The sequence below is a fragment of the Hydractinia symbiolongicarpus genome, chromosome 11 (genome assembly GCF_029227915.1).
Source record: "Hydractinia symbiolongicarpus strain clone_291-10 chromosome 11, HSymV2.1, whole genome shotgun sequence".
NCBI classification, from domain to species: domain Eukaryota; kingdom Metazoa; phylum Cnidaria; class Hydrozoa; order Anthoathecata; family Hydractiniidae; genus Hydractinia; species Hydractinia symbiolongicarpus.
In genome coordinates, this window is record NC_079885.1 from 12,667,511 (window position 1) to 12,679,828 (window position 12,318).

Here is a 12,318-nt window from a genome sequence, read left to right on the forward strand (position 1 = left end):
AGTGGGAATTTTTATATTCAATTAAAATGCAATGAAACAGCGTTTATTATTTCCCCTGCAACTTTCACTTTCCCACTTTCCCCTGCAACCGTAACTGTAAGTTACGTTCTTTTGACCGCAATCAAAACATTGTTGCTCGGTACGATAAAAGGTTTTACGCCATCCCCAAAAATATCACTTCCTCTTTCGTCGTAGCCACACATCAGAAAGCGTAACAGAAGCCCTAGAAACAAGGTTGCATTTTCGCTCTTTCTCGAAAATTGACGCTAACAGTACGACAGGCTATAATTATAGCAATAAAGGGATGTAAATATTTTCGTACGTTATTCGTTCGAATGTTTCTCTCTTCGATATATATTCCGATAGCTTGGAGGTCTGTTAAGCCTAACTTGGGTGGCTTGGATTTATTTCACCAGTGAAATAAATCCAAGCATTCGTAGTTTTGTATCCTTAAATTTTCACTTTGAAAAACTCGCATTGCCGGAATACAGAGACAATTATTACTGTTTAGAGACGAAATATATCGCTGTAAACTTCAATCAGAAAAAAATCGTTGGTGTTTATTTTGCCCAAAAATCAATTAGTAAATTACACAATAATGATCATGTTTTAAGGTGACGGTATACCTTTATTGTATCAAAAAATCGATTTTTTTTATTAGCTATTTATACTAAAAAAACGACAATGGTGAAACTATTTCTTTATTTTTGAAAGGGAATATTGATTTTATCCAAATAACTTTTTTTCAGATCGACCTTTCACAGCTCATATAGAATAGGAGTTACGAGTGAATGTTTTTAACACTTTCATCCTCTTGAGTATAATTTTTCAAAATAAAAAAATCTTTTATATTTCATACCAATATTAGGACCAACAATGAGTATGTTTATTATTTTTTATTGACAATATATTTCGGATAAAAATTATCCATCATCAGGTCTAAAAGCAAATAAATAATGTTAAAAACAGTTAAAAACAAGTATAAAATTATTCAACATATCATACATAAACTACACCTCACACTACAACAAATCAAATTTACAAGAAAATCTAAAAACAAAACGAGTTTAGAAGAGAGTAAGGTAATTAAATTTTTATTACCAATGCTCTGCTTCTATATTCGTCTTTTGTATTTAAAACCGGTTTGATGTAATTGATCATTAACGCCTCAAGAGTCATTAAATGATAAACGTTCCGTGTTGATGAACATAAAATTGATACATTTTCCATTGTTAAAAGATTATTGCAATCGTCGAAATGCTTTCCCACCGGACCAGTTCTTTTATGTTCCTTAAGTCGTTTGATTAAATGTCGGCTCGTCTGTCCGACATAGCACGAGTTGCATCGTGGACATTCTATTTTGTATACCAAACAACTTTTGAAACATTTTTCAATTACAGGTTTCAATGGAGGCAGAGAACTTTTCAACTTTTTCAATGTGAAAATAATTTTACACGGAATATTCAACTTTCTCATAGAAGTTTCAAATTTCTCCGAAACTCGCCCACGATATTGAATGAAAATCATCTTCTCTTCAGACTCTTCTTTCTCGTTTTCTTCATCAGGATTCTCGTTATCATTATTTTCCATAATCTTAGATATCGTACTTTTAATTATCGGGTCATAGAAAGCTTTCGGATATTGATTTTTCTCAAGAACAGTTTTACCTTTTTCTAGACTTTGGTGAAAATTCGACCATGTGCTACACGCTCGATGTATTCGATGAACTAGGCCGGATACGACTGACCGTTTATATTTCCGTGGTGCCAGTGAATGAAAGTTCATCGTCAGGCCTGTATCGGTAGCTTTCGTGTACCATGTCGATGATAAATTGTTATTTGAACGAATAATTAACATATCCAGAAAAGGTATAGACGTATTCTTCCCTTCTTTTTCAATGGTAAATTTGAGTGACGGATGCAGGTCGTTAATTTGTAGAAGTTTTCCGTCAATTCTATTACGTTCTATGTTTCTCAAAACATCATCCATATACCTTGAATACAGTACAGCATCGTCTTTGAGGATAGAGTCAAACTTGCTTAGCCAACCATTAGCGAGAAGTGGAGCTGGTGGGCTGCCCATAGCTAAGCCATCGATTTGCTTGTAATAACCATCGTGTGATAATAAAACTACGTCACGACTGCGCAAAGAGACTAAGGTTTTAAAGGTTTCTTTATCTACCGGAGGCTGTTCGTATTTACCAGAAAATAAAAGCTCGGTGCAATCATTTATGGCTTCATCAAGCGGAACGTTTGTATACAAAGACTTTACATCAAAACTAACTAGTTCTTCGTTCGTATTAAGTTGAATTTGAGATAACAGATCAGAAATTTCCTTTGTTGAGGAATTGATATTGCACTCCTTTACAACAGATAACCATTTTGAAACTTGATTACCAATTTTATAGTAGGCTGAGCCAGGCATGGAAAGTACTGGTCGAACTGGTGTATCTTTTTTATGTACCTTCGCTAGGCCATATAGACGTGGCGGTTGGCTTCCTACTGGTTTCATTTTATCGTACAATGCGTCCGAGATTTTATTATCTTCTTTTAACAACTTTAACATGGATAAAACTCTTTCTTCTTCTTTAAGCATTGGGTGCTTCTCATTCTTCCTTCTCCCGACGAGTTTTTCAAATTGAGGTAAATCGGTGATTTCACTCATTTTATTATTGTACGTTTCTACTTTCATGATGCAAATTCCGATGCCCTTATCGAAAGGTAGCGCAACGAGGTTATTCTCTTTTATATTTCCTTTCCGAAAAGAATTGAACATCTGGAAAAAAAAACACCTCAAATCTTTCATTTCTAAAAATGTCAAGTTATCGTAATACGCCGTTCGTGTCTTCAAAAAACGAAAGAAGAAAAATATAAAAAATTTATTTCTATAGCAAAAAGGAGATTGCTTAGAAATCAAAGTAAACTTCGATCTTCTTCTGTGCCATCCTGTTCTGTTTCTGCAATTCACAGAAAAATGTTAAATGACTTAGAAAGTTCCGGTGAAAGCGAAGATTCGTCAGACGAAGAATGCGATAAACCTTTGACGTCGTGGATCACGAACATGGATTTCATTCAAGAGTGCTTGAGAAAGTCGTGTGTATGCAAACTTTGTCACAACGTCATAACTATAAAAGAAATCTGTAGCTTTCGTGCTGGATTGGGGACAAAGTTTGAACTGACTTGCACAAATAGCGAATGCCCACTTAACGAGTTTTTTTTTGACAACAGAAAAGCCGACAAAACTTACAATATCAACCGTCAAAGCGTACTTGCGGCTCGCTTTGCCGGAAAAGGACGTAAAGGGCTTTTAAAAATATTCAGTGTTTTGGGATTGTCAAACCCAGTGGAAAAATCACGTTTCGTAGAACACGTAAAGTTTTGGGGAAAAACATCCTTTGAATTGCGGGAGGAAAATCTTTCGATGTGTGCAAAAAGAGCGAAAGAGCTAATTGCCAAAGAAACAAATGTCAATGTTGATTGTTTTTACATACATTTATTACGATTCTAAAGAACATCGAATAAGAGTTGGAAACGAAGTAGTTTTTTAAATAAAGTCACTTTTTTGAAGGCAGGGTGTGTTTCAAAAATGTCTCTGTACTTTTTACAAGTTAAAAAGTTTTAAATTATTTTTATACCATTTGATAGGTGTTTAAAAATGCTTTTTAGTGATGTATGAATGAATAAACTTTGATTAACTATAGCTGAAATAATAAAAAACCATGCTCAAAAGGTATACCGTTACCTTAAGTACCAAAAAAGAAAAGCTATCTAGTTTGTATTTCAAATGCGCAGTAACTAGCTCGTGGGAACTTAGGCAAGTCAATCGGCGCATCCAATAGTAGGCTTACTGATCATAACAGAATAAAGAGAATAAAAAAAAATATTTAAGGTAACGGATATCATTGTTAATAAAAAATAAGAAATTAAGTTAATCATTCTGACTGTAACGTCGGTAAAACATTACGTTAAAAACCTGTTTCTCTGTCTACCTGTTACTCGAGGCCAAACATTTATCCTTTCCTCTTTCATTTCGAAGACGGAAATTTAGCAGTAGGCCAATGTCATTGAATGTTAACATCATAAATTAGTTGCATATATTTTTTCCCTTTGAATGTTTTTCGTTAAATAATCGGCATGTGCTTGATCCTTGAATATTTTGACATTTTTCGACACCTTAAATAGTCGCGAAAATTTGATCCCCTAGGATATTGCCACTTTGTCCAAGGATATGGTATTAAAATTTGCTCACAACAACGCAAAAAACAACCCATGACTGCAACCCAAGTAAACACCGTGTTCAGTTGTAGCGTGGATGCGTTGTAACCTAAATGACAACTTGGTTCGTGTAATTACGCGTCGTTATCTGTCGTCATTTATTCGCCCAATAACTTCTGGTCCGTTAGGATATAACAAGGTTTTTAAATTGATAGTAGTGATATTAGAGGTAGCTGAGCAGTGCCACATTGTTTTGTTTTTTTTTACATTTTCTTTGATTTAGGTTTTGGAATCTACTAAAAAATTAGTAAAGCATGTTGAAGCACCTCGTCTTGTTGAAATATGTGAAGAGGAATTGCGTATTTATCAGCAACATTTGTGTGGAAAGGAGGCTAGAAAGAAATTGAAAGAAGACTGGACCATGCTTATTAATTTATATGGCGACCTTTAACTCCATGCATGGCAATATACTGCATTATATAAACCCTACGATCTGATAATTGAGTGCATGCTTCATCGTATCAACAACGATGAGGAGATACCAGTTGATGCTCATAAACTTTAGGCAAAACATAGCTGCTTGTCTATTCTAAAGTCGATAAATAGATGGGAGCAAGTCCAGTCCATGTTGGGAAATGTAGGAGGTTTTAAAATATTTGAATTAGAAAATTAGCATCGAAATTTTTAATTAAGGTTGGATGGGTTAAATAAATATCACGTCCCGTCATAAGTAGTTATTAGCAACCTTACGGAACAAGGACGGAAAAAATATTATTATTTTTTCAATGTGCATGAGCAGACCAGGGTAAACCCCCCAAAACAAAGTTGTCGTTCTTTCTTTGACTTGAAAAATGCCATTTTAAGGTTATGGGTATGACGTCGAATATTTTAACGAGTAAAAATGTCATATGAGATTACTATTGATAAAAGCACGCAGTAAAAGCGAATATAAGTTTCTAAATTTTTGTGGTAAGGCTTGTTCTCAATTTTTGATTTATTTTGCGATTTTTGACAGTAGCAGTATTTCTTTTGATTTTATTTCACGTTGTCGCTTTCGTCTAATTTTTCGTAATTGATTTTTTGGCGCGTTTTACATATGACAGGCTTTAATGGGATGTTATTGACAACGCCGTTGTAGGTCGTCTCTGTTCTTGTTTCGTAAAGTCCGTACTTTACTTTTGACGCAACGACGCTGTTGCCTGACCATATGGTAGCTTTATAGATTTTTACCGTGTTTTTGGCGCGAAAGTTTCTGAGCTTAAAAGTGATTTTCCAGCTTACGTTAAACTTGGTAACGTAACCAGCATAATTAACATTGCGCAACCAATAATATTGCTTGTGGTTAGGTTGTACTTAGCCAACCAAAAAATATTTTATTGTAAATATTATTCCTGAAAGAAGTTCCAGACGGCTTTTAATTTATTTATTTTTTCCATCTGCATTAAAATTTCTGAATTCTTAACCACAATGTGAAGAGCGAAATTCCAGACAGATATTTGTAATTGAAACACTTAGTTTCCAGTTTTTGTCTGATAAATGCCTTCCTCCGCCTTGAGTCCAAACTTATTTTTTACTTTTCTTTAGGAAGGCATGCTGGTGCGGACAAATTTAAATTTTGTAGCTGAATGTACTGTTACGGATTATCATCGCATTGCAAGCCGTATTTTACTTTAGGGCATATTTACAAACGAATTGACTGTGGCATGAATGTTTTACTACGAAACAATGTCTATGGTTTCGTTACATAACATAAGAAGCGGCGAACTGTAAACATTACAAGCTAAGAAAACGCGCATGTCATGTAATTATAGAAGCGAGAACTGCAGGATATCCACACGCCACTCGGCAATTTGTCAAGTTTTTTCTTTGATATCAATAAAGCGAATAATTGCCCTTGAAAAGAGGTTGCTTAATCAACGTCAGTTTAATCCTCCTCCCAAGTGCATATCTAAATGATGGGAAGAGAAATAATAGGAAAAGGCTCTGGGTACGAAGTGGTTCAGGTACTATTTTGATCAAGATTCAATGTGACCTTAGCTTATTTTCTGTGTCTTTCGCGTAACTGAATAAAGAATGTTTCCAATAATAAATATTGATTAGCAAAATTGTTTGGCGCGTTTTGTTACACTTATCTCTTACAGAATATACATAGTCATTTAGCAAACATTATTTGTTTTGAAAAAAAGGTTCTATACAAATAAGATGCAGGAAAACGAAAAGATCACCTCCTGGGTTACAAACGCATAAGTCTTGATTTTACATAATTGTACAGTTTATTAAAATAAATACAAAAGCAAACAAAACTTTTCTAAACGCTCCCCCGGATCTAATAAAAATAGCTAGCTGTAAACAAAGGTCGTTAAAGAGTACAATGAAAACTCTTGTAATCAGCACACGTTTTCTTGTTATTTACAAATGTTTTGCGCTCTCCGGTGTAAGGTTAAAATAACCGGCACATATGTTTTAATAATAGAGTTTTTTTATCTACGCAGGAGAAATTCATAAACGTTATTATGACGAAAAAATGCACCCAGTTGGGAGGAGCACTTGTCAAAATTGTCTCGTTTTCTTATCAAACGACCCAGACAACAATAGAACATTTGTCTAGTTAAAAATTGCTTTTCCACCAATGAAATGGAAGAAAAATTTAATCCTCGAAGCCGATTGGTGGATTTTCATGTAGTTGTATGTCTAAACATGAAGTGAACATAGGTAATTACAGAAAACCTGCTCAAAGATAAAATATTAGCGAAAAAAACCAGACATAGTGGAATTGAAAGCGGAGAAGCTTTATCGCGCTTTAATTTACTGCTACTAAATTGTAAATTCATGTATGAAACTAATAAATGTAAGATTTCCAAGGTGTAGAATCGGCTAAAAGTTTACAAAGAGAATTTTACCTTAAGTTTAATCTAAATAAGTATAGCTAGCTAGCTATAATGCACTTGGAAGAAAGGCCCATGTCTGGTTCTATTACAGGAGCTAAACCAATATTCCCGTTATCATTATCAGGACAGGTAAGGCGTCTTCTAAATGTGTAATATTTATTTGTATAGAAATTTAAGAAAGTTTAGTTCTTTCGTTCTTTTGTAACTATCAGTTTCGTGAGCGTTCGTTGCCTTTTTTCAGACATTGATGTTTTCCTCGAGTAACTGTCATTCGAATCGTTGTGATCAAGGAAGAAGTACAATACATTCGTTGCCACACAATTTAAATCACTCGCGATGCTCATGTGAAAATTTTTCACCCACCCAAGGATTTAACAGACTACTTTTGCCAGCAAACTCTCCTAACAGTGAACAAGTCAGAGTGCAGACAAATCTCCCGGTAAGAAAAAATTGATAGAATAGTTTCATTTTAAGGAATAAATAAACTTGATGTGAAATTTTATAAGTTGTTTATCAGGCTGGTTAGCAGAGAATGTCCCCATGCTGTGACCTCCCTGATTTTTTGTTTTGTTGTTATATTATGGTCATAGCCTTAAACCACACTTAGGTTATGCTATTGACTTTTTTACTTGTAGGGTTCAATATCAGATTCGTGGTTGCGAATACCATCTTCTAGAGCTAATTATGAGTCCCTACTGTTAAATGGCTTTCCTTTGTATGGAAAATTTAGCAATGAAAGGTAGGTAGCTAGCTATACCACAACTATAACTTATTTTAACTTCTGCTTCAATGACTGTAAAATAATGTCCTTTCTTGTTGAGCTGGTTAGCTTTATTTATACTTTAGCTACATGTGTTTGAATATACATCATATAATTTAAGGTTATTTCAATGATTCTCCTACGTTTTTGTATCTCATCCTATTTCGTATTTGATTTACATAAGTTATTTAAGTTTGTTATGATTTCAGCTATCCCTCATTGGATTATGCATTGCTGGCCAATGCACGGCGCAAAAATGCTACCCGGGAAACCACAAGTACGTTAAAGGCTTGGTTAAATGAGCACAAAAAGAATCCATACCCTACTAAAGGAGAAAAGATTATGCTAGCAATACTAACCAAGATGACACTTACGCAAGTATCCACATGGTTTGCAAATGCAAGGCGTCGGCTCAAAAAAGAAAATAAGATGACATGGTCCCCAAGGAAGAAGACAGGGGATAAAAAAGGTTCTAGCAGGGATGGTGATAGTTGTGCAAGCGATTCAGATGTTGAATGCATGGATGTTGATGTGGATGGTGTTGATATTAATGGACAAAGTAAGCATAGGGGATTTTAATTTTGAAACTGTTATTGCAGTTAATTGTTTATATGGTTAAATGTTATGTGCATGTTGGTCACAGAGGCTTTAATTTTATTTTAGAAGAATGTTCAGTATCAATTCCCTCTAATGAAGATTCTTCATCAATTGAAAAAGAACTTCAGAGGCCAAGTGTTATACGCGCTTTAGAATCTCCAACGTTTAACGAAATTAGAGATCGTTTTAAAGATGATGAATCTCCAGTCCAGGAGTTACAAAAATGGGTAAACGGTTGCTTAAAACCTTCAAAGGAAGAAAACAACTTTGCTGATGAACTAACACCGCCATCAACACCAATAGAAAACAAAGTCAGTACATTTTCAGCACAAAAGCTATTTGAAGCATTTGATTCATCAAAACAATCTAATTTGAACTTAATGACATGTAAAGAAGAATCTTACAATAGAGAGCCTCTTCATTTGATATTTTCCTCAAAGCCACCAGTATGTTCAACCAAGATTTTACCCACTGAGCCGCAAGTCATCAATTCTTTAAAAGATGTCCCAACTGGTGTAATGACTCCCCAGCCATCTCCAAAAACAGAAACAGAGTTTTTGATAAAGGAAACAAAACAAAACAAGAATGAACCCAGTCCAGAAGTCAGGTATGTGTATTATGTATACTAGAGTAATCAAAGTCACTTTTACAGTGAAGGAAAAAGTACTATTGGGTATGACAGCCCTTATTATATATTTTTAGGGTGCAGGGACTGACCACTTCACGAGAATTGGAGGCTGTATTGGCCCTAACAAATTTGTGTAAAACATGATTTATCTATTTTTATTTCGTTAGTAAGTGCAAAGTTACAGTCCTTGTTGCATGAAATCAGAAAACCATTTTCGTTGTGTTGTTGCATGAAGTTGTGCTTCATTACTTGTATTTAATGTTTGTCATTGTTTTTTCTTTTAAGTTCCTAAATTCTTCAAATGGTCCAAATCAAGTAATTTGTGATTTTCTTGTAAAATATTTGAGTTCTCATATTTCTTGGATCTCATCCGATATTAAACTGTTATGTTAATTTCTTCCTATAACTTAAGTGTAGATAAACCCTTTTCCTGAAAGGAACATCACCTGTACTTTACTGCTTCATATATGAAGTTTAAACATATGGACAGAATATGTCCCTAAAACATACATTTAGTAGAAACTTTTGTAGAATAGCCTCGCTCAGATTTTATTAGAGAAAAAACAAATACGCATGTAAATAGGTTTTTTGATCTGAGAGTTATTTTTTGTAGACTAATGTGTAGAAGTGTTACTTATAATTTATTAGGCTGTGTTTTACATAGCAAATTTTTTTCTGACAAACGATATGATTGACATGTATAGCTTCAAGCAAATGTGAATCAATTTAGTATTTTTATTCATAAGAAAAGCTTTCTTTTTTACATTTTGTTTATATTCCAAACATTTTCCACATTTCATTTGTTTCGTTCTGAAGAAAGATTTGAAGATTATTTTCGAAGTGTCTGCTTGACTCACATTTTCGATAAAAACAGCTCAGTAAAGTCTGTGATAATGTTTGGATATATTGAGTTCAGACGAAGTACATATATTTTTGTTCAGGCTTTGTAGATAAGATTTAGACACATTTTCTATGTTGTAAACGCATTCACTATTTTATTTATATTTTCTGCTTGTTACTTATTCCTAGGGCAGGATTTTGTGTTCCTGCCTTCTATATTCTCTTCATACTTGTTTTCTATTCTTTTAAAGCGCAAAAAATGAATGAGCATTTTTTTAAAGAGAACAAATAACAGCAAGGATTAAGGGTTTTTTGGCAACTATTTTTTAATTATATGACTTGTTGTTTTTGTTATTTTGTGACACGTTTTTATCCATTTAATGGTGTGATCCGTTTCAAGCAATCCTTGGAGCCAATTTCAAATTGTCCAAATATTATTTAGTCTTGTAATGCTTATGACAGGTGCCAGTCGGTCGTTCAAACATTTGTTTTTGCGAGGGTTACGAAGGATTTTATTTTTGTTTATTTTTATTTCTTAACACTGTTTAAAGAAAAGTTGTTAAAAAGGGGTTTTCTATTATACGATTCCATTATGCTTGACTACACTTAAAAAGTCATGCGAATATTCGAATAGTGGAAAGCCTTGTTAAAATCGTGATGTATATAGTCATAGAATCTATTTTAAATTATTAGTACAGAACATATAGATGTCCTACGCAAAGTTAATAAACATTGAGATGGGTAGTAAAATGTCGTTTTTACTTGTTTAATATCGTCGTCTGGATTCCTAGTTTAACCATACCAATGTTTGAAAAATTAAAAACTCATATAATCAGATTCAAGCCGGAATCTGACTTTTCAGCTTGAAATTGTTGGAAATGAAACATATTTAAAGCATTTCTATTTTACAGCACATTACAAATAGTTGCAGCCCAAAAACTAAATATTAGTGTGACAAAATGGCAATAATTGATTCTACGAAATCTTTTAACTTGGAAGATGTATTTCCTTGTGTTGTTTGTTAACAAAAGCACTCACTATTTTTTTAACTTCCTCAAAATAAATTTTGCTCTTCCGCAAATGCTGATTATATATTTTAATGCTGAGCGTATAATTTGTGCAAGCGAATAAAGAGATTTTTAACAAGCTACTAAGGGAAACTTTCAAACCTCGTTCCCAGGGTCTTGTGGCCCCTGAGCCGTTATTACGGAGCGGCCAACAATTCGCCGCTATCAACTTATCAACAAGGCAACATGCCCTGGGAATGAGGTTGGGCAACTTCCGGTGACTCAAACCTCCTCTCCTAAACATTTAGTACCAAGGTTCCCTCTCTTGGACTTCATTTATGTATGGCTCCCACCTTTCGTATTTTAATTTATATTCGTGACTGGGGATTTTGAGGTCCACCTGTTAAAGAAATTAATGAGAAGACAAATAGACAAGTACAGACGAATTACATTATTTTTTTATGATTATAAACAATAAGAACTATCATTTTCAACGTGGCCATTGAATAGTCAAGTTTTAAAAAAAATAACATGTTAGTTCTTCGAGAGTTGATTTCTTCTCCTTGTTTAGAATGACGTCAGGAATATCTATGAAGTCTATGAATCATGAAAAAAATTTAGCATGTGCATTTCGTTTTTTTTTTAGTTTAAAGGGGAATTCCTGGGACTCCAATCACTTTTTTCTTTTATACATACTGAGAAAAGTATAAGAAATCAAAAATAACTTACTTTACTTGTTTTCCTTATTTAAAATTGTTGTACTTACTAGCCTTGCATATTCATTTTTTTCTCATGAAAAAACAGACAGGCGCGATTTAATTTAGGACTGGACCCAATTATAAGTAATGGTGTGACATCGTGCAGTAAGTTGAGCGTGCACAGAGAACACTTCACAGATAATTTTTTTTAAAGAGATCTCCAGGTAATAAACTTCCCTAAAATGTCACCACCTCGTAAAAATGGCTTTTTAGCTGGGTCAATGCGGTTAAAAGTTTCTCATTTCTTTTTATTTTCGTTATTTGTACTTTTATCCACACAACACAACCAAACAACGTTTTGTACATTTTATATTAAATAAACGAACATAACAATTTCCAAGAAAAACACACACCGATAAGAAAAAGTTATCTGGTTAGAAATGTTCAGGCCCAGAGACCCTGGGCTCGAGGATGGCAAAATTGCTGAGATCGAGAGAGTGCCTTTGTGTGACCGTAAGGTGCACAGCCGCAGAGCTTAGTGGCAAAGATTTCATGTCGTTGTCATATTTTTGCGATTAATGATGGTGCCAAAGCTGTAGGCAAATGAACAGTTATTCATTTGTTGGAGTTGTCATTATAAAGACTAACTAGCTAAAAGCTACAAGCGAAGCCTAAGGTTGGAAGTG

At 34.0% G+C, this 12,318-nt stretch overlaps 2 protein-coding genes across 4 annotated transcripts in view; both read left to right on the forward strand.

The window, feature by feature from the left end:
* The window catches only part of LOC130613692 (chromodomain Y-like protein), a 29,780-nt gene extending 24,148 nt beyond the window's left edge, over positions 1-5,632 (forward strand). For all 3 annotated transcript variants that reach the window (XM_057435020.1, XM_057435021.1, XM_057435019.1), the window contains one exon: positions 4,498-5,632. In XM_057435020.1, the coding sequence (XP_057291003.1) occupies positions 4,498-4,665 (168 nt within the window). In that variant the 3' untranslated portion in view covers positions 4,666-5,632. The remainder of the gene's footprint in view (positions 1-4,497) is intronic.
* Positions 5,633-6,924: 1,292 nt separating this feature from the next.
* On the forward strand, positions 6,925-10,677 carry LOC130613698 (uncharacterized). The gene is made up of 6 exons (XM_057435029.1): positions 6,925-7,231; positions 7,344-7,541; positions 7,738-7,841; positions 8,072-8,421; positions 8,526-9,066; positions 9,162-10,677. Exons 1-6 carry the CDS (start codon positions 7,154-7,156, stop codon positions 9,229-9,231), a joined length of 1,341 nt encoding a protein of 446 aa, XP_057291012.1. The 5' UTR covers positions 6,925-7,153; the 3' UTR covers positions 9,232-10,677.
* The last annotated feature ends 1,641 nt before the right edge of the window (positions 10,678-12,318 follow it).

Coding starts and splice junctions, on each gene's coding strand:
- LOC130613698 (XM_057435029.1), top strand. CDS start 7,154: ATGCACTTGGAAGAAAGGCCCATGTCTGGTTCTATTACAGGAGCTAAA. Junction 7,542..7,737: donor GAGTGCAGACAAATCTCCCG/GTAAGAAAAAAT, acceptor TTTTACTTGTAG/GGTTCAATATCAGATTCGTG. Junction 7,842..8,071: donor GGAAAATTTAGCAATGAAAG/GTAGGTAGCTAG, acceptor TTATGATTTCAG/CTATCCCTCATTGGATTATG.